Source organism: Amblyomma mixtum, chromosome 10 (genome assembly GCF_055824585.1).
Source record: "Amblyomma mixtum isolate Tamu chromosome 10, ASM5582458v1, whole genome shotgun sequence".
In the NCBI taxonomy this organism is placed as follows: Eukaryota; Metazoa; Arthropoda; class Arachnida; order Ixodida; family Ixodidae; genus Amblyomma; species Amblyomma mixtum.
In genome coordinates, this window is record NC_143021.1 from 177,115,671 (window position 1) to 177,136,125 (window position 20,455).

At 47.3% G+C, this 20,455-nt stretch overlaps 1 protein-coding gene and 1 long non-coding RNA gene across 2 annotated transcripts in view; both read left to right on the forward strand.

Moving 5' to 3' along the window:
• The first annotated feature begins 384 nt into the window (after window positions 1–384).
• The window catches only part of LOC149327844 (uncharacterized), a 235,810-nt gene continuing 215,739 nt past the window's right edge, over window positions 385–20,455 (forward strand). Inside the window, exon 1 of the long non-coding RNA XR_016285993.1 lies at window positions 385–490. This is a non-coding gene — a long non-coding RNA (uncharacterized LOC149327844). The remainder of the gene's footprint in view (window positions 491–20,455) is intronic.
• LOC149327845 (uncharacterized) lies at window positions 8,536–19,756 on the forward strand. Its single transcript, XM_089563497.1, has 7 exons — window positions 8,536–8,908; window positions 10,872–11,044; window positions 12,932–13,165; window positions 15,094–15,227; window positions 16,802–16,919; window positions 18,018–18,299; window positions 19,565–19,756. The coding sequence occupies exons 1-7, from the start codon at window positions 8,536–8,538 to the stop codon at window positions 19,754–19,756; spliced, it is 1,506 nt and encodes a 501-aa protein (XP_089419623.1).

Below are 20,455 nucleotides of genomic sequence, written 5' to 3' on the forward strand. Positions count from 1 at the left end.
ACAGGACAGTGTTTTCTTTTGTTTGTTTTCATACTTTGTGCATGTGTCTGGTACGCCTACAACCCTTCTTCCTTCGTAAAACAGGCGCACCCTGCTTAAAATGGCACTTGGGCAGTGCCACAAATGCTTTCCTTTAGGAGTTCTCAATGTTTTAGCCCCAGGAAGCTTCACCGGCTTTAAAAAAATCTCTGCCTCTCCCGTAAACGAGATTAGAGTAAGCATGAAATGTTTACGGGTCTAATGTCATCTCGGTGGACACCCGAACCGACCGTACAGGATGGGAGGAACGCCACCACCCGTTCAGCGCGATGCCTTGCCACTTGAACGCAAGGTTTCTTGAGGAAAGGAAATGGCGCAGTAATTCTCTGCCATCTCGGTGGACACCCGAACCGCACCGTAAAGGAAGAGAGGAACGCCACCACCCGTTCGGCGCGATGCCTTGCCCTTTGAACGCAGCGCTTCTCCCCCGGATCACGTATGACAACGAAGTGTAACATGGCGTTTATGTGCTTTTTGCACGCGTTATTAGAAATCGGAAATTATAATTCCGTGCATTATCAAACCCACAGCTCCACTGATATCTTGATAAACATTGAGAAGGCACTGGCAGAAGTTATTTTTTGTCTCGTTTGGAGACCAACCGGCGCTTGCATGCCGGTCGCGTAGGAGGGCTTAGAGAGAGTCGTTAAATCTCGTTAAGTCTCGTACGGTGCCCGGATGTTCTCGTTTCAGAGCCCGGATGACTGGAATTCAGTGCCCGGATGAGTGGATTTCAGTGCCCGGATGACTGGATTTTAGTGCCCGGATGACTGGATTTCAGTGCCCGGATGACTGGATTTCAGTGCCCGGATGATGGCTCTCGGTCTCGGCGTGACGTCACCACACTGCCGACAACGGGGGCTAAAAGCATTTCATGCTTAAAAATTGGCAGAGGCTTAGCTTGGTTAAGCCCGGGAGGTTGCGAAAGCAAATTACGAGCAAGTTTAGCGACTACAGTAGTGAAAGCCGAAAGCCTGAGTGCTGCACGGAACGGCGGAATTAGCTTAAAGTGCTATTGAGGTGTCCACTAAAGCACAGTGTTGGTAAGGCGCCTTTCCTTTCCTACAAATCAGCGCAGTCTACAACGCTTTCTATGTCAGAGCGCATCAATGAACTCCGGAATTAGCTTAAAGTGTTACTGAGGTGTCCACTAAACCACATGTACTGTGAGGTGTCAGTGCATGTTAAAGAACCCCAGGTGGTCGAAATTTCCGGAGCCCTCCACTACGGCGTCTCTCATAGCCTTAGTCGCTTTGGGACGTTAAACCCCATAAACCAACCAACCAACCAACCTTTCCTCCAAATCAACGCAATCTACAACGCTATGTCAGAGCGCATCAATGAACGCCACAACAGAGGTCAAGCTAAAGGTCAAACGTGGATCCGCGGGACGACGCTGAAGGCTCAAAACCTAGAGCAGTATTGCTTTCGCAATAAAAGCTACTTGTGAACACGATCGGGCTTGTCTACTGTATATTCCTGCCTGAATGCCCTGCAAAAAATACCATGCAGCAGATACACAGCCCAAAAATTGCCCAACGTCAGCGGATACGATGGCCGCAACTGGTGAAGGACAGGGTTAATGGGAGAGAGAGGCCATTGCCCTGCAGTGGGCGTAGTCAGACTGATGATGATGATGTAGTGCAACGGATTGATCGTCATGACGTTTCTCGTTGTGCGCTTGTGTGACCGTCTGCGCCTTTATGGTGGCCGCGAATACACCAGGTATCTAAGAGAAGCACGGCAAAAATTTTCAAAAATAGTTTTAAGCATGAAATGCTTTTAGCTCCCGTTGTCGGCAGTGTGGTGACGTCACGCCGAGGCCGAGATCCACTCATCCGGGCTCTAAAACGCGAACATCCGGGCACCGTACGAGACTTAACGAGATTTAACGAGTCTCTCTAAGCCCTCCTACGCGGCCGGCATGCAAGCGCCGGTTGGTCTCCAAACGAGTCACAAAAAATAACTGCTGCCAGTGCCTTCTCAATGTTTATCAAGATATCAGTCGAGCTGTCGTTTGATAATGCACGGAATTATAATTTCCGATTTCTAATAACGCGTGCAAAAAGCACATACATGCCACAATATTTAAGCATGAAATGCTTTACGGTGCGGTTCGGGTGTCCACCGCGATGACAGAGAATTACTGCTCCATTTCCTGTCCTCAAAAAACGTTGCGTTCAAAGGACAAGGCATCGCGCCGAACGGGTGGTGGCGTTCCTACCTTCCTGTAAGGTGCGGCTCGGGTGTCCACCGAGATGGCAGAGAATTACTGCGTAATTTCCTTTCCTCAAAAAAGCGTCGCGATCAAAGGACGAGGCATCACGCCGAACGGGTGGTGGCGTTCCGCGGACTTCCTGGCAGCGCTACAACACGCTGTCGCGTCCCACTCCTAAAGGCGAAGCTTAAGCGTGATTAATTAGCAGTTTATTAGTATTTAGTCATTAATCAGTCATTACACACTAATGAGTAATTTGTCATTACTTCGTCATGAATTATGTGTGACGTAATCCAGTGGTAACCTCACCAGTGTCACATACGCAAAGTGGTGCTGAAAACGCTTTCGCCTCTACGCACTTCGGACAGTTTCGAACGCGCTGCATATACATTCTTGTCAGGCCTGCGTCTCGTCGTGTCCGCGCGCGCTTCGCATTATGCCCGTAAACATTTCATGCTTACTCTTCTCTCGGTTACGGGAGAGGCAGAGTTTTTTTTATCCTTCTCTCAGTCACAACCGCACAACAGGTTTATCGGCTCAGCGCCAGCCAATCGCTCCATTGGGCCGACATCAGCTAGGCACGTCACGAGCATGAGTCGGGATAAAAAAAAAACCTATTTTCGCCAATACAGAAAGGCAGTTGAATAAGAGAAGCGCGCAATTGCAAAGATAAAATGTGATTTTGAATGCTCGCCGGCATCAAAAGCATATGGAGCCGCTGGACAGGGAGAAATGGCGAAGTTAGCTTGTCTCTGTACGTCGGTTGGCTGACATGGGATAGTGCCTCCGATGCATGGGGTGGTCGGTTTCACTGAAGCATTAACTGGAAAAAAGACAGGGTGCACTCTCTAAAGTGCTGCAAGGCGAAAGCGTTTCTTGGCGCACTGTTTATTTTTTTTTAGTTGAAGAGAACCTTTTTGAGACACAGTAATACCAGAGTTGGCGAATGTCAGAAAACCAAGAAATCATGTTGACTACTAAAGTGATCAACTTAATTTAACTAAATTTCCACTGTTAACTTGAACTGCTATCGCTAGGCGCTCGGCTGAAATCCGAGATTTGTAACCAACACATAGTAATAGTAATAGTAATAGTAATAGTAATAGTAATAATCCGTTTTCAGAATTTTGAAAACGCGATGACCCTCGCAGCTGGAGCTCAACTAATTTGCTCCGTTTCTCGCGCCATTCGAATACCAGGAGCCTGCGGGAAGACACAAAAAAAGCACAGTCACGCATGTACCACGTGACAGTCTCCGCCCCAACCGCGCAGAAGGAAAGAAATGGCGAGGAGGGGGAAGCCCCGCAGCACGGGAGGGGCAGAGATTGTCACGTGGTACGCGCGTCACGGTGTGCCGCTATTTGATCGCCGTCACTTTGCATCCAACCGCAGGCGCGCAGTTTTAGAGCGCAGCTCTTTGGCGTTCGTTCCTGGGTTTCGCGTCGTCGTCGGCGTCGGCCTCGTAACCAGCTCCGCCCCCCTTTCATCCCCCCAGCGCTATCGGCGTCAGCGGCATCAGTCAGTCGCTGCTATCTCTTCCCTCCTCCCTTTATCGTGTTGTCCGCTTGCTGCGCGCGCTTCTGCCCCCATCGTTTGCCGCTGGGTGTACACGCCGCCCCCCTCCCCCCTCTTCCTGCGAGTCTCCGGTTGTCAAAGCGCCGGCTCGAACTTAATTCCTTTCTTCGCTCCTCCTCCAATGCAACCCCTGTGCGGTGGCAATCAGAGAGCCAGATCGGTGGCGGCGGATCTGTATATGTGCACCGCCCGAGCCGAAATTGCGAATACGTGTGAAAAATAAAAAAAAAATTCTGTGATAGCGCATACATGTGTTGCTCGATTTCTTTGCCTCAATCTATCGAAAAGGTGAAACAGCTTATTTGCTGCGCTCAAATTTCGCATTAGGAAGTAACGTAATCGTCGGTATTTTTTTGAATGGTCCGAGAAATGGCCTAAATTAGTTGAGCCACAACGGCGAGAGTAACAGCGGTTTCGAAATTCTAAAACTGATATAGCTATTACTAACAGCCGACTACAAATTTCTAATTGCAACTGGGCGCCGGGCTTATTGGTTTGGTTATCGGTGTTTAACGTCTCAAAGCAACTCAGGCTATGAGGGACGCCGTAGTGAAGGGCTCCGGAAATTTCCACCACCCGGGGTTAATTAAAGTGCACTGATATCGCACAGCACACGGGCCTCCAGAATTTTGCCTTCATCGAAATTCAGCCGCCGCGGCCGGGATCGAACCCGCGTCTTTCGGGCCAGCAGCCGAGTGCCGTAACCACTGAGCCACCGCGGCGGGGGCGCGCCGGGCTTATTATTTTTCAATCTTTTTAGGTTGCCCCAACCTAATATATGTAGTGATAGTTAAAAAGTTAACTATTAGACTTCAGTTAATCATTTTGCTAGTTGACATGAACTGCCTACTACTTATTGAAGTCAGCCCACACCGGTAATACTATGGTGCGAAAGGGTTCTCTTTACCTCAAAAATCCAAATTTTTTAACATTAGTGGCGTCCTTCCCTGAAACACTTAGCATATAAAATGTTCTGCATTTTGGGTCTTGTATTGATGCTGCGAACAACAAGGAAGAGAATCGGCTTCAGGCGCACCGACCGGTTAGGTTTCTGCACACTACAACTGAGCGAATAAAGCTAAGAAACAGGCATCCGCGAGCGACAGACGACCGTGCTTCACATACTGATTTGGAGAACGCTGCTTGCTAACATGCTAACATGCCTCTCTCTGACGTCGCAGCTGGCGATCCTGAAGCGGCACTGACGGAAAAAACACAACCAGCGCAGTACATTTCGCACCCTCCCAGCGGTCCACCGTCCAAATCTGGTACGTTTACACCAAGTCTATAACGTCTGTGTTTTGAAACATCCATCTGCAGCAACAGAAATTGCGAACCTATTCAGATCATCTATCGAGGTTCGCGGACGAGGTTTTTTTTTTTTTTCCTTTTACAAAGAAGCTCTTCTAGTGCGGTTATCTACGAGTGACTAGAGTGCTGAGCGTTTTGTGCCGGTGTGCCTTCCAGCATAGGTGCCGTAGCGATTCGTTAAAAATTCCGCCTAAAAGTGTTCTTGCCTTAACGCATGGAAAGTTTTTAGAAAGAAATAGAAGCGATATGGAGTGGTACGAGAAAAGTCCAAACGCTTTGGTTCACACGAAAAAAATACCTGCTTTTATTAACAGGTAACAACACAGATGCTAACGTTATTGCCCCAGGTTTATGGAGGTTGCAGATGCAATTTCTTTTCTTCTTTAGTAAAGCGCGCACAATCCTGTAGCAGGAGATTGTCTGAGCATGCTAATCTAGGGAAGCTGATTGTTAGCTTTGAGAGAAACCCAGAAGTTTTCATATCACGGTCAGCAGCTGAAGCCCATCAATTTCACGGGGACACGATATGCTCTGGGCACGCCTCCTAGTCCCGCCCCCGCCCCCTTTTTTTTTCCTGGAGTGTCAAGGAACGGAAGTTTTCCAAAGCTCCTCCTCTTCTACCCGGTTCTGAAACCTTGGAGCATTCCTTTAGAGGCAGAGATCCCGCTATGGCAGTGTTAAGTGCTTAACACTAAACAAGCAGCAGATACCTTTGCAAAAAAAGAACACTTACCGAAATCGATGTTTACTCTAGCGCGTTCGACTGCACTTTCCTGTAAAGCAACGCTGTCTGCACTCCCTTGGATCAGCACGCCGTCACTCTTATGCTGGAGGCCTGCTAGAGGATCCTGGCGTGCGACTGTTCGTATGCACAAGAGAAACGGTACCGTAGTTTTAATGAGGAGCAGCGTATCATTGTTGGTTCATTTTTGAGATCAGGAAATGGCGCAGTATCTGCCTCACATATCTCGGTGGTATCTCTGGAACCGCGCCGTAAGTGAAGAGATAAAGGAAAGAGTCAAACAAAGAGGACAAGTAGCGGAGGCCTCCGCAATAACTTCGACCACCTGGGGATCTTTAACGTGCATTGATATCGCATACAGCACGGGCGCCTCTTGCTTTTCGCCTCCATCGAAACGCAGCCGCCGTGGTCGATTAGGGCCGAAAATCCTTTAGCCAACGGTTGCGAGACTGCGGTAGGTGCGAAACCGAATGGCGACGCAATGTCCGCTGCCGCTAGCTGGCTCTGAAGTCAAATGCTGTTGCCCTGGGTAAAGAGTGCATGTGCTCCAGATGCAACCATGTTCGGCCTGAGAATTTCTGTGTCCGGTAAGACGTCTCCTTTGACACTTTCTACTATAAAATGAGAGGGTTCGTTGGCCTAATTTAAGTTCTGAACGCACGAGCACCCATGCACAGCTGTGCCAAGAAGATTGCGCATTGGTAAAGAGAAACCTCTAACGCAGCATGACGTCTTGGTTGGCCAGTATTCACAAGCTAATGCAACAACCACCTATGACTAAATTTTTCGATGGCCCTGCCTTCTTTCGCTGATCAACCCACGACTACAAGACCTACGTCCGTAAATCAGGCTCGTGGAAGGTATGAGAACGCACTTAACCTGTTAGAGAAGCCAACAGCCACAGAAACCAAGGGGCACAGGGTATTTTTTAATTAATTTATTTATTTTGTGGTGTTGATTAGTTTAGAATATTACTGAATATGTCATCGCTTAAAGCTAATTGATTAGAAAAGCAGAAGAAAAAACAACCACATGCCGCCGGTGGGATCCGAACCCACGACCTCCGAATTACGCGTCCGGTGCTCTACCTCTGAGCTACGGCGACGGCTGTCAAACCTACTGCTTTCGGGGGTATTTATGTTTACAAATAACCTGACCTTGAGAGTGTTCATCAGCGCCACCCACGTTCGTAAGGGGCGGACGTAGAACGTCCTGAGTTACCGCTGGTGTGACGTAGAACGTCATCAAACGGCGAGGGTGGAAGCTGTGTGAGAACCCTCTTATGCTTCCTATGGCATCAAGGCTGCCAGAACCGGACGCACCGGACGCGTAATTCGGAGGTCGTGGGTTCGGATCCCACCGGCGGCATGTGGTTGTTTTTTCTTCTGCTTTTCTAATCAATTAGCTTTAAGCGATGACATATTCACTAATGTTCTAAACTAATCAACACCGCAAAAATAAATAATTAATAAATACCCTGTGCCCCTTGGTTTCTGTGGCTGTTGGCTTCTCTCATATTTATAACGAGCCCCTCATTCCCCTTACCTTGTTTGCTTAACCTGTTAGAGACTGATAGGCGCTGCGCAGACGTCATGCTTGCATTTATTTTCTTTCTCTTTATCCTAAAATAAATGCAGGTATGCGCAAAAACCTGCAGCGCTGCATTTCATTCGGGCTCTCTACAAGGAAGGCACACCTAAAAAACTATGCTGGTCAGATGTAGTTCAGTGGGTTGTCTTTTTTTTTTGCATGTAGACTTTCCTCACTCCAGCCTTTCTCTGAATGCTATGCGATGCTAGAAGCTGGTTAGGCTCCGCTAGGCTGTATTGCATCGAAAATTTGACAGGCTCCTCGATTCGAGCCATGTAAATCAGCTATACTCACGTTGTAAATCGATTCTCGTCTCTGGACCTGACATCGCAGCTTGCTGCGGTGATTCGGGGTGCCGGCGTCATGAACAAATGCCAAATGAACGCTTCGACGTAGAGTGGGACCGTACGGTGGTCCAGGAACCCAAGGGGGGGTCTAAACACGCTTGCCTTCATAAAGTTTCTCTCTCTCACTTCATTAGGCTCGGCATGTTAGGCTTTGCAGGTAGCCTCGATTCTTAAGCACCGGTGAAGAATTCGACTGTTATTCAAACAAAATAACCGTTCATGCAGCCGAGGGTGAGATGCTTATGCGGATGAGCTTGCTTACACAGAAAATAATAAAGGTTAAGAAAGAAGGATATTTTTTTTGTGCATTACACGTTTCTGTGCACACGTTCCAGCTATCGACGCCAGATTTGAAAGGGAACAACCGTAATTCAGGTTAAAAACCTTTCGAAGTTAATTCGAAGCGTCGCTTGAAAAGGCGGTCCCTCGTTGTTCAGTAGTATAGAAAGTGATCCCTGGGCATCGATCGCACCTTTGTTCGCTGCGCTGCTTTGCACAGCGCTAACTCGTTGGAATCGGCAGCGGAAGCGGTTTGCAATATTCCAGATAGGAAGCGTTTCGACATTCCCCTTGCCTGATGAAGACGCTTTGTGTCAACCTTGGCATCCTTTGCAATGACACGTGCAGAGGACGAGACCACCCGCAGGCCGAGACCGGAGACAGCAGACACGACTACAACGACGACTCAAAGTACTGAGACAATGACAACAGCAATGACGACCACGACGACTGGGCGTAAAGGTACTGAGACGGTGACGACAGCAAAGACCACGACGACGCCCAAAAGCACTAAGAAGACGACAGCAACGACCACAAAGACGACTGGGCGTGCAACTACTAAGAGGGTGACGACAGCAAAGACCAAGACGACGACCAGTAGGACGACAACTAGGCGTAAAACCACTAAGAAGACGACAGCAACGACCACGAAGAAAACCACTACGACCTCAACAACAACAACATCAACGACAACTACGACGACGACGACCACGACGACAACAACCACGACGACAACTACGACGACGACAACCACGACGACCACTACGACAACGACGACCACAACGACAACAACGACGACGCGCACACGTGAGTACTTTAGGGTTAAGAAAGATCGCTGGGGATAAAATAGGAGCAGGGCCATTCCGTTCAGAACAAACCAGTATACAGTCACTGTACAAGAAGTAGAGAAACAAAATGAAGTCAATGTTCTGTAATGCATATTAACGTTATGGCATTGCGTTGAAAAATGAACGTTTCAGGAAAATGTAATCGCCGTTTGACGCTCAAAAAAGCACGATTTCTAACGATCTGACGAAGGTGGCGTGCACATAAGAGTGCGTTGTTTCGAGGCCACAAAAGCGGTTTTTCGATCCGCAACAATTGTCTCTTCCGCATGCTGGCTACCCCTTTCACTGTACGACATTTTCCTTTGTAGTGCGCGTTACTCGTGTCGCCTCCTAGTGACAGCTCATGGCTTGAGTAACCCTTTCTGTTGGAGTTGGTCTTTCGTGATCTTTGGTGAACCAGCGCAAAAGGACAACGGACAAGTGCAAGAAGGACAACGTGTACGAAAGCGCTGGAACTTTTGCCTACGTCATCCTTCTTCTATACTTGTCCGTGCGTCTGTAGGGTTCGTTTAACAAGCGTGCTTCTAGGTATACCAGCCTACGGAAACACTGCGGTGTCGGCATTAGCACGCAGGATCAGGCACGCCTTTGGTTAGGCAGGCAATCCACGGCTTGCCGCAACAGCCTGCTTGAAGGACTTCAAGATAGTCAATCTTGTGGTCTGTGCTTAATCACACGTTTCAGGAGGGCATTACGGACTGATACCAGATACAAGCACTGTCCTTTGACCGTTTAGAGCATTTTAATGAAAATAAACAAGCGAATGATGAAAATGGAATAGCCCAGGCTTGTTTGACATATCGGTGCACATTTTATTTCTATTGTGATGACGAAGAAGTGCCCGCGCGGCAGCGGAACTGCTCTCGGCTAGCGCGCGCTTCCTGTTGGTGCTGTTGGAACCACTGACTGTCGGTGAACGCCGTTCCGCGCTTTGTGCTCTGTGCCGTGCTGTGCTTTGTGTACTGTGCCCGAAAAACCCATTACAAGTGGTGGAGGTGGACTCTGATCCCGTCCTGGAGCTGAGAAACGACACCGTTACCACCCAAATGCCACTAAACTCTACCAGCTGTCGTCTGTGATCTGAGCCCATTTTGATCTTTCTTTAAAATATTTTTATCCCCCGCACTGGATTAGACATCAGATGGCGTCAGTGCCGAAATTCATTTAGTCCTGAAGCTAAACGTTTTGTGACATTTCTTTTTATAAGAAGTAACGTCGGTGTAAGAGATTCACAAGGACCACAGAATCTTCTCGATCGCTGCTCTTCAGCTATCAAATTTGTCTCAAGTGCAAGTAATCTGAAAAGCGTTTTATGATCAATGGTTTACTGACACTCCGCCCAGCTGCGAACATTCCCGCCCATCCGATACGATGCTGCTGCGTATCTTTGTAGCAGAGCATCCAAGGTACATTGCTGGAAATAAATGGCCCATTGTAATATTTGCAGACTCAGCATTAGACTTCATATATCTATATCAGGCTGTCTGCCGTAACTGCCATGAAATAATTCTTTCGCTAATGTATTGTGTTTCGTAAACATTTGACTGCGTGTATACACGTCAAGGCAGGATAAGAGATTAATCGCAGTCTGATCATTTGTACATGCCTGAACGTATGGGTAGCGCTGGTGTCCTCCCCAAATGTTTCATACTAAGTACTTTCCGAGCGCCCTTCTATTTAACTTATTCGCCGTTGTCTGTGCACGCTTTTTTGTTGTTTTTGTTCACTGTTTCTCTGTTGCAAGTGCACCTCTGCTCATTTATATATATGCTGAACAGGCTGGGTTTCAGATACCCCACCGTATAGAGAACACTGGATTGAGATTACTTTTTTTTCCCGCTAGCAAAGTGTTCGCTGAGTGATCACGCTTGCCCCACAGTCTTTTGCTGACCACAGCTTGGGGCCTCGGTTGCTCATTGCAGCTTCCACCGGCTACGGCTACCTGGTCTGCACGGTTGGCCGCGCTGCACACGACGCGGCCATGTACCCCGTCAAGGAGGCCCTGTGCGACATCATTGTGTTCACGCACGTCGAAATGGTGAACTCGACGCTCACCTCGAGCACAGGAGATGTGCAATTCAAAACTTTCCTCAAGGTATCGTAACGGAGCATTACCTTCCGTTAACGCCACTCTGAAATGCTTGCCAACAATAACTGACATGGAAGGGTTTCAGAGAAACTTTAATACACGTCCGCGCAGTCGGTGGCGCATACGAATTCTAGGACTAAAACTTCCCTTAAAACTCCACCTGTGAAGACCATCATGTTCGTGTCGAAGCACTTTCGTACAAAAATGTAGCAAAAATGTAGTAAACTGTCCGTCAGCGAACACAATTTTATAAAAGGGTGTGCTCAGGAGAAAGGTTACTCCCTTTTTATTCCCATATAGGTGTATTCGTGTTAAGAGTGTAGTCTGTTATAAACAGTCAACAGGATTAAGACGCTGTGTTGAGCAGCCTTATACAGACGTATAAGAACTTAAAATTGATAAATTACTTCTACCTGGACCATTTCCACTTATTCGTTACATGAAATGGATACTCACTGATTCACACAAAAGCTGCCGAAAGTAGTCTGATGAGGCCACGAAAGGAGACTGATATTTGTGGCGACGTTGCCACTTTACAAGCGGGTGTACATGCAGGCAACTGCGCAGAGCATATAGAAGTCGGATCATAATCAGTGACTCTCATAACGAGGTAACCCGCCGCGGTGGCTCAGTGGTTACGGCGCTCGGCTGCTGGCCCGAAAGACGCGGGTTCGATCCCGGCCGCGGCGGCTGAATTTCTTGAAGGCGAAATTCTAGAGGCCCGTGTGCTGTGCGATGTCAGTGCACGTTAAAGATCCCCAGGTGGTCGAAATTTCCGGAGCCCTTCACTACGGCGTCTCTCATAGCCTCAGTCGCTTTGGGACGTTAAACCCCAATAAACCAAACCAATCATAACGAGGTAAAAGTAGTCCAAACAAACCCCAGACTTACGGCGTCGAGTGGGGGCCCACAGTGGCGAGCAGCTTGCTTACATTTGCCCACCGAAAACTGCGCAAATCCGTCTATGGCAATAACACCGTTTCAGATATTGTTTGTAAAGAGTACCTATGAACTCAAAGTAGGCCTCCACTACGGCGTCCCTCATAGCCTGAGTTTATATGGGGCGTTAAATGCCATAAACTAAACTATCTATGAACTGAAATTTTGTGTTCATCTTCAGTTAAATAATACTGTATAGTAGCTTCTTTAAAGCATACGAAAAACAGAACCCAAGGTTTGCGATATAAAGTTACGCTTTTGATTTTTTTTGTGTGTGTTCGTTTGGTATATCATAAATGATGCATACGTAATGCCTGCCCTATTATACGGTTAAATGAAGAACACTTGTACACATGATTTTCCTCATAATTTTGTGTATAGTTTCCGCAGACAGATTGCACGTATTTGTATTTCTTTCTGCAGATAGACTTTTCTCCTCTGTAGTGAAATTTTGTTCTAAATCAGTCTCCATAAAGTTCAAAACTGCCCCAGCTGCTGCATTCATGCAAGGACAATACCCTCTCAAGAGGTCAATCAGCTCTTTTTCTTTCCTTGTGGGCAGTGTCTGTAGTATGCAGTGCGAATAAAGAATGAAGAAATGAAGCATAACAATCATGGAACGCCAGCCCTCATGAACATTAAAGGCACCTTCTACCAACTAAGTTCGAGATTCGGGACCGCAAATAGAACGTATTTAATCAATGGTAAAAACTTATAGAAGTATTCGACACTGTCGCCGTCAACGTAAGACGGCACTTTTTTCGTCTTAATAACTTGTAGTTCTGTTCTTTAATCATTCCGTAATATTCCTTTCCGTCTCAACTAATCGCAGCTTAGACTCTTCGTTTTCGCAAATAATTCTTATCACAAATCTCGCGTTATATTCCGTAGCTCACATTAATCTGTGGCCGCCGAGTGGACGTATACTTCAGAGCGGCACTGCGTCATTCCCAGGTTGCCACAACCCGAGATAAGTCCGCGCCTACGGCGTTCGGCGTCAGCTTCTCGCCTAACCGACTGCACATGGACCTGGCGGCCTCGGCGGATGGAAAACGACTAGCCGATGACTACGTGCTGGGAGCGAAGCAGATCTTCTCCAATGCCTCGCTCTCGGTGCTGGGTGTCATGGGGCTCGAACGGAAAGTGGCCGACTTCAAGAGTGATCCCAAGCTATCTGCCATGTTCAAGGCAAGTTACCATGATCTCTTCTCAAATTTGTGATCTTCACAGTGGCTACTTGAGTGTTAGGCAGGAACTGGTTCTTGGTTTTTTGAGCAAAGAAAATGGCGCAGTATATGTCTCACATATCTCGGTGGACACCTGAACCGTGCTGTAAAGGAAGAGAGGAAGGTGGGAGTGAAAGAAGAAAGAGAGAAAGAGGTGCCGTAGTGGAGGTCTCCGGAATAATTTCGACCACCTGGGGATCTTTAACGTGCATTGACACCGCACAGCGCACGCCTACCGAAAAGTTGGTTAACGAAGCTAAACTTACTCAACCGTGATTCCCTAGATTCAACGACCGGACATGCAAAAGGCAAAGTTTTCATTGACAGTGTTACGAAGCTATATATGCGGCCTTTTTAAGAGCACTTTTTTTACGTCGGAGATCACCAAAGACGACTAAAACGCAACTAAGAACCCCGCCGCGGTGGCTCAGTGGTTACGGTGCTCGGCTGCTGAGCCGAAAGGCGCGGGTTCGATCCGGGCCGCGGCGGTCGAATTTCGGTGGAGGCGAAATTCTGAAGGCCCGTGTACTGTGCGATGTCAGTGCACGTTAAAGAACCCCAGGTGGTCGAAATTTCCGGAGCCCTTCACTACGGCGTCCCTCATAGCCTGAGTTGCTTCGGGACGCTAAACCCCCATAAACCAAACCAAACCTAAATCGCAACTAAGAATTTAACGCAATGAGCAATTGCGTACAAAAAGTATTGAACAGAGCGTAAAATGTTACAGAAGCTTCGAATGACGGCAGAAAAACTCGTAATTAACGGCCCGAGGCCCCAGAATGCGTCATATGACGTTCCTTTCAGTAACCATATTTGTAGTGGCTCATTGCGGGTACTGGTTATTAAGATATTTGGGAGCCTATTTGAGAGTAAAAAGGGAGTAACCTGACCTCTAGCACAGTTAATTTTAGGGGCGGGGTATTCTGATCATGTTTCTCAGTAGATTTGTACCACTAAATATAAAGAATGCTTACTCGTGGCAACGCAGGTACATTCCTACTGCTAAGCGTAGTAACTTGACGCAGTTAGCGATGGGAGGAAACACTTAAACGCGACACCGGAGGCTTGGAGATTGGCAAATAGAAAAGATGGAAACCTCCGTAAAAACGTTCCCAGCTGATAGAAGTTCGCATGTTTTCAAGAGGGAATTTGTTTCCGTTGCCAACCATAAGTATTCCGTATTTTTCGAGATAAACATCGACAGCACGGCTAGGGCAGCATACGCCACCAATAAAAAGGGAGGGCGCTAGAAGACAACTTACTTCCTTTTATTGCGAAAGCAATACTAGTTGCACTTTCGGCCCGTCGCGGCCCGTTTCGGCCCGTCGCATATTGGATTGCATTGGATTGTACTGGACTGGATTGGATTCGATTGGTTTGGACTGGATTGGATTGGATTGTATAACCGATGCATCACCACAAGTCTAACCACAAGCCCCACCACCAGCTACACTGCCAGCTGAACCATGGCGTAGCTACGGATATTGCTTTCGCAATTACCGGGCTTAACCAAGCTAAGCCACAGCCAATTTTTTTTTGCTCCCTTCCTGCTGCGGCGTGTGGTCTTTGCGGTTTGTGTGTTCTTAGTGATAAGGTTCTGGATCCAGCCAGCAGGATCTCCCGCTGTCTTTGCTACAGCTCGACCTCATTTCATCTCATTTCACGTGTAAACCGACGACAGGGAAAGAAGAGTTGGGAGGTGCACTGTTTGCTTCACGCTCTAGATAGCAAGAACAGCACCGGGGAGACACAGGGTTAAAAAAGAAAAAACAAGATGCTGCCCTGAGTACTTAAGCTCTACCTCGTCCCTGCGTGTGATATCTATGTTGTCATCTTGTTAAAAGCTGCTGCTTAGAGCCACAGGTAACACTCTACTATTGTTCTGCGCAGAACTTGGCGACATACGTGGGGACACTCACTGGGTCGCAGCTCTTCCTGGGCCTCAGGCTCCTGGACAGCGGCAGGGAGCTCGCCTCCAAGGCTCAGCTGGCAAAGGATGTCCTTCGGGTCGTCAAGGACATGAAGCAAGTGGCTGCTATGGCAGAGCGCTATAGCCGCGATCAGTGTAGCTGGAGATCGCAGATGAGCGATTCGCTCTAGACGTATTTCCTGGCTAAAGCATAGGCCAATACAGAGTTGCAAGCTTAAATAGCATTACGGCTCAAGAACCACTTGCATGGTTTCCATCCACACTGGCTTAGGCGTCTCTTAAACTCGTGCCTGTGGTTCTTGGCTTGAAGGGCTTCAAAATTAAAGGGTCACTGCGCACAGTTATAAGAATATTTGTTCTACGTAAAAACAGACTCTGTGGCCTTTCTTGGCGCTCTTAATGTTCGTGCGCAAGGTACAAAGGCATATGTTCCCTCTTTTCGACTGAGAATGGCGACATCATGAACTAAACTGACTCTGACCATCGTTTTCAATTGGACGACTGTGAAACCTAGCCTCAGGGATCTGCGTTTCAACACGGTTTTGACGCCTCGCTGTTCGCTTGCGGAAATGGCTGATGTTGGTGATGCCTGCATTTAGAATTTTCACGGACTGACGACGAAGTGGCAAGCGGCGGGTCACACAGTGCATGAGCCGTGCCCGCAGCCATGAAATTGTCATCGGCATCTGTCGTGTTTGGTATTCTTTGGCAATTGCCTTCAAGTAACAAAATTTTGACCTTTTCTAGATTATAGAAGCTCCCTTTTCAGTGAAATTAGCCTATTTGTCATTAGAACTCTTCCCTCTATCAATAGAGACCAACCTCGATTTGTCCTCAAATGCCCACTTAACGTGCAGGACAGATTTCGCCAGAAGAGTCTATCTAGGCAGTACAAGTTACATCCTATGTACCCTATGTATACGAGTATGGTTTCGGTGTCGACTTTTTCTCGGGCAGGTAAAGTACAAAGCGTGCAGGCTGTCAGGTTTTGATCGAGAGGCTGAAATACGACCATGCTCGCGCTCTCACTTTTTTAGGTGAGAGGAGGAGACGGGAACAACTAATCACGATAGTTCTCCAACCGCTTCTTCCTTAAACGCGAACTGAGCGAAACGTTTCAAGACCGAGGGACTATGAGGTTCCCTTGTGATTTTTGCTTTAAAAAAGGCTGCCAAATGGTTACTCTGTCCTCTGTGAATGGATAAATTCAGCGAAAGCTGTCGCCGTACTACTCTCTGTCCAGAGCTAATTCCTAAGATGCACAGTAACGTCTAAAACCTGCAGACTTCGTTGCAACTTTGGGCGGGGGTATATCACTTGGGCGGCGCTGGTCACATATGACATGTGACCATCACGTGGTCGATCACATGACCGTAAATCTGAGGTGGTTAGGTGACCGGTCACGTGAGCGGTCAATAAGCTTCAACATCCGCCGGAGAGCGTACATATAACAGCTCTCGCTGTAAAAAAATAAAAATAAAATGCTGTTTAATACTTACGGCATTGTAATTGTTCGCCGCCATTTGTGAACAGTGTAACTTTTAAAACATTTGTAACTTTTAAAACAACATAACAGCTTTGCTGCTCCAGGAACCCGCTTATTACGCGGCATACGCGAGTGTACTGGCACAGATTTAGCGAGCGGTTCGTTGTGTCTTTCATGCCCAGAATCAGCCTCCTCATACTCGTGACCCACAACGTGGAAGATTTTGGCAAATCGTGCACTTCCCTGCCGGTCAGCTCGTGGTCGCCCAGTACCTACAAGGACGCGACAAAACCCGCACTGGTAAGTTGAACCGCAGTCTTCCAGATTGATTGTAGAGAGGGAAGAAGACCTGAAACTACCGACTGACCGGGCCTCTGCAGTTCAGCAAATTTCTCGGTAATTTTAGAACGAGAGCTCTACTACTCGGGGTACAACTTCCGATTTCTATGAGGATAAAACGATGATCATCAATGCCTCACAAGGTCAGGCCTAACTTAACTGCATTGGTGGTATGGCTCAAGCTATGGTATGACCACGTGATCATAACGGGTGTCCCAAAAATGACGGATGGATTTTGAAAATCAATAAAAAAAAAGACGGAATGAGATAGAATTGTATTGTTTTCGATGTTACGCTTAGGAAATCAGGAAATTTTACACCTTCAAAATTCAAATTTAGTTTACATTTCCATGAACAGGTGGTGCTGCAGGCGATCTGGAACAGGTATAGCTAAAACGGAGCATATCTGAGCTCGTCATTCCGTAGTTCGCTGCCAAGCTGATAGCGTGTGCTATTCAGATTGCAATTCCGCTGAACCAAAATGGTTTATTCCGTTGAACAGCGGGTGTTTATTGTGTTAGAGTTTCACCGCCAGGAACACAGTTTTGTTGAAACGAGGCGCAGTTTCCTAAGAAAATACCCGCCACCTGTTGGTGGAAATGTAAACTAAATTTGAATTTTGAAGGGATAAAATTCCCTGATTTCCTAAGCGTAAGGCAGCAAACAATACAATTCTATCTCATTCCGACTTCTTTTATTGATTTTCAAAATCCATCAGTCATTTTTGGGACACCCGGTATTTCTATGACCTTTGGGTACATGACCTTCAGCTTTGACCTTGACCCTTTACCTTGACATTTGATTTTAGACAGTGGAGACCATGCTTAACTGAGCTTTCGTTCATATGACTATAGGTCATAAGCCATTTTTACTCTCTTCTCGCTTCTAGAACTGCTTCTCCCCACTTAAAGCTGACTGAGAGAAAGCAACAACTGGAGTAATTTATGCCCGTATAGGTTCATATAGGTGCCACACTTGCTTTTCACATCAGGTAGCGCCTGGAAAACTCTATTAGCTCATGTCCCTCCTTTACGGGGCGGTTTGATGCGCGTGATGCAGGAGCAGATATTCAAGTTCCTGGAGTTCGGCCTGCAGGGCGAGAAAAAGGTCGAAGTGGCGCTGTCTTCCACGCTGGCTTTCGTGACGTACAGGATGAATAAGAAGGTGACGAGTCCGGTGAAGTTCGGCGAGCCCTGCGTGGGGCGCTACGCGCTGCCCTTCTCCGCCTACTGCCTCCAGAAGCCGCCCAGCGAGCAGGAGCACGGCGACAGCCTGACCGCGCTGGGCTTCGACGACGCCTTGCTCTTCACCTACGAGACGGCGGCGACGGTGGACAAAAAGGCGAGTGCAGTGTCAGCGCACTTGTCGCACGAGCCACCGTCCCATGTCACACTACCCGACTCTCCCGAAGCCTTCTGCGAAAGCCTTTGGTGTTGGTGAAGGACACGAGTGCAGTTTCAATATTCGCAATGGTAGCCCGCCGACATGTTTGATGCCAATGAGATATCGAGAACAGTGAAACCTTGAAAAAGAAACAATGATTATTCGCGCCTTGAGGGAACACTAACGAGAAATCCATTTCACCCACGTCGATTTATTGACGGCTTCTACCAGGTGTCTCAGCTAAATGTAACCAAGATTTTAAAAAACACGGGGTGTCCTAGCCGTCTGAAACCAAATGAGGGTTGTTTAGAGTCGCGTAACCTAGTCTGCAGTATTTTTTTCGTTCTTCAAGTTTGACTAATTAGTCCAGCTTAATTAACTAACTTTAATTATTGACTTGAGGAACAAAGTGTCAATGGAAAAGTTGTAAATCGCTTTGAGAAACAGCTTACTGAGACATTTGCCGCAAAGTAATATTTACGTAAAGTAGTTCCTTTAACCATAACCCGCACAAGGCTTCCACTTGACAACTATGCCACTTCAACGCCCCAAGACGCGCCTTAAAGAATAAAATGCATTTTTTCTGAAGTCCTCTCCTCGATGAGACTTTGGGTGCACATTGGGGCATAAAAATGAGCGAGCAGCTGGTCACGTGTCAACTTTCTTTTAAGGCCAATAAATGAAGCTACGTAAATCGTAACTTGACGGAAACAGCACTACTAGCGGTTTTTCGAGGTGATCTAAAAGTTTTGCATTGACACTTTCTTCCTGAAGTCAATAATTAAAACGTTAGCTAAATAAACTCAGCCAATTAATTAACTTTGAAGAGCGAAAAAATACTCAAGACTAGGCCACGCGACTATGAACAACCCTGAGTTGGTTTTACTGGACTAGGGCACTTCGCCTTTTTTAAAAGTTTGGTTACATTTAGCCGGGACACCCGGTATATTGACGGAGGCCACTTTCAGTAAAACAATGGTATCACTAAGCAAGAATAGGCTAAGAAATAAAACACAGGTATCGCTGCCAGTGGCCGTTATCACAACCGAACTGTGGTGACGGCGCTTTTTGAGGAAAATCTTTGAAGCCACACTGCCATCCGATTAAAGTACCAATCAAAGAGTTCATAATCGTCTGGACGTCGCTGGTTGCATTTCGTGGCGGTAACAAATGGTGATTCGTGTGCAGCTCAAAATTTCTCAGCAATGAACACGCTTCTGCAGATGCGTCGCTTCGTGATGCCCCTGGACGACAAGGTGTTCAGGCGCGTGGGCTGGGCCTTCTTCGACCTCGCCTTCGAGGTCTACAACGACAGCTTCTGCCAAGTCAAGGGCGCCTTCCCCCACACGTTCCCGCGGCTGGTGGCCGCACAGAAAGTCCTGCGGGAAAACAGGAACCGGAAGTTTATTGTTTGAAAACATGATGGAAAGATGGCAGCACTTGCTAATGTGACGGCATGAACGAGTGAAACGTATTTTAATAAATGAACAACTTTGTCGATGAACCAGGATACTTCTTTAAAGCTCAAGTAAGGGCTGTAACCGTACGGATCAAGCTGTGAAATGCGGTATTTAAGTGGCACATCTGAACAATACAGTATGTTCAACAATGCTTAGCATTGTTTCCATCGAGTATCATTATCATTGCTCGGGTGATAGCTATACTGAAGGATTCGCTCAGTTGTTCAAAATGAGGGTTTGGGGATTGCCGTAACAGTAGTCTTCAAAAACTTTAGCGGCATCTCTTATACGTTATGCCTAGGAACTAAAAACAGTCGCGGTTTCCTCGGGTACAAATAACTCGGCTTACCGTTCAGGGTGAACAAAGGAACTAAACAAGCGGTGAAACCATAGCTCACGTGAATTATCTGATTTACTCAATAAGCGCAAACGTTATGAAATTTTAAATCTTTGCGCTATGCGTTTATATGGTTCGATATTGGGGACAGTGCGTTACGCCTAACAGCAGATTCATAGGCAAGGAAAACGTATCTACGGGAGTCATAGTAAAGTGGAGCGACTAGTATGGAAAGTCGGTAGGGGCAGGGCTGACCCAGCTATCGCGGAACAGGGATAACTGGGGAACTGGGGAGCGTCTCGAAAGGCCTTTGTCCT

Excerpts from the sequence above, each read along its gene's own strand:
- LOC149327845 (XM_089563497.1), top strand. The coding sequence starts at position 8,536 with ATGACGACCACGACGACTGGGCGTAAAGGTACTGAGACGGTGACGACA. Across the intron at positions 13,166-15,093 it reads AGCTATCTGCCATGTTCAAG|AACTTGGCGACATACGTGGG; the intron begins GCAAGTTACCAT and ends TGTTCTGCGCAG. Across the intron at positions 18,300-19,564 it reads CGGCGACGGTGGACAAAAAG|ATGCGTCGCTTCGTGATGCC; the intron begins GCGAGTGCAGTG and ends ACGCTTCTGCAG.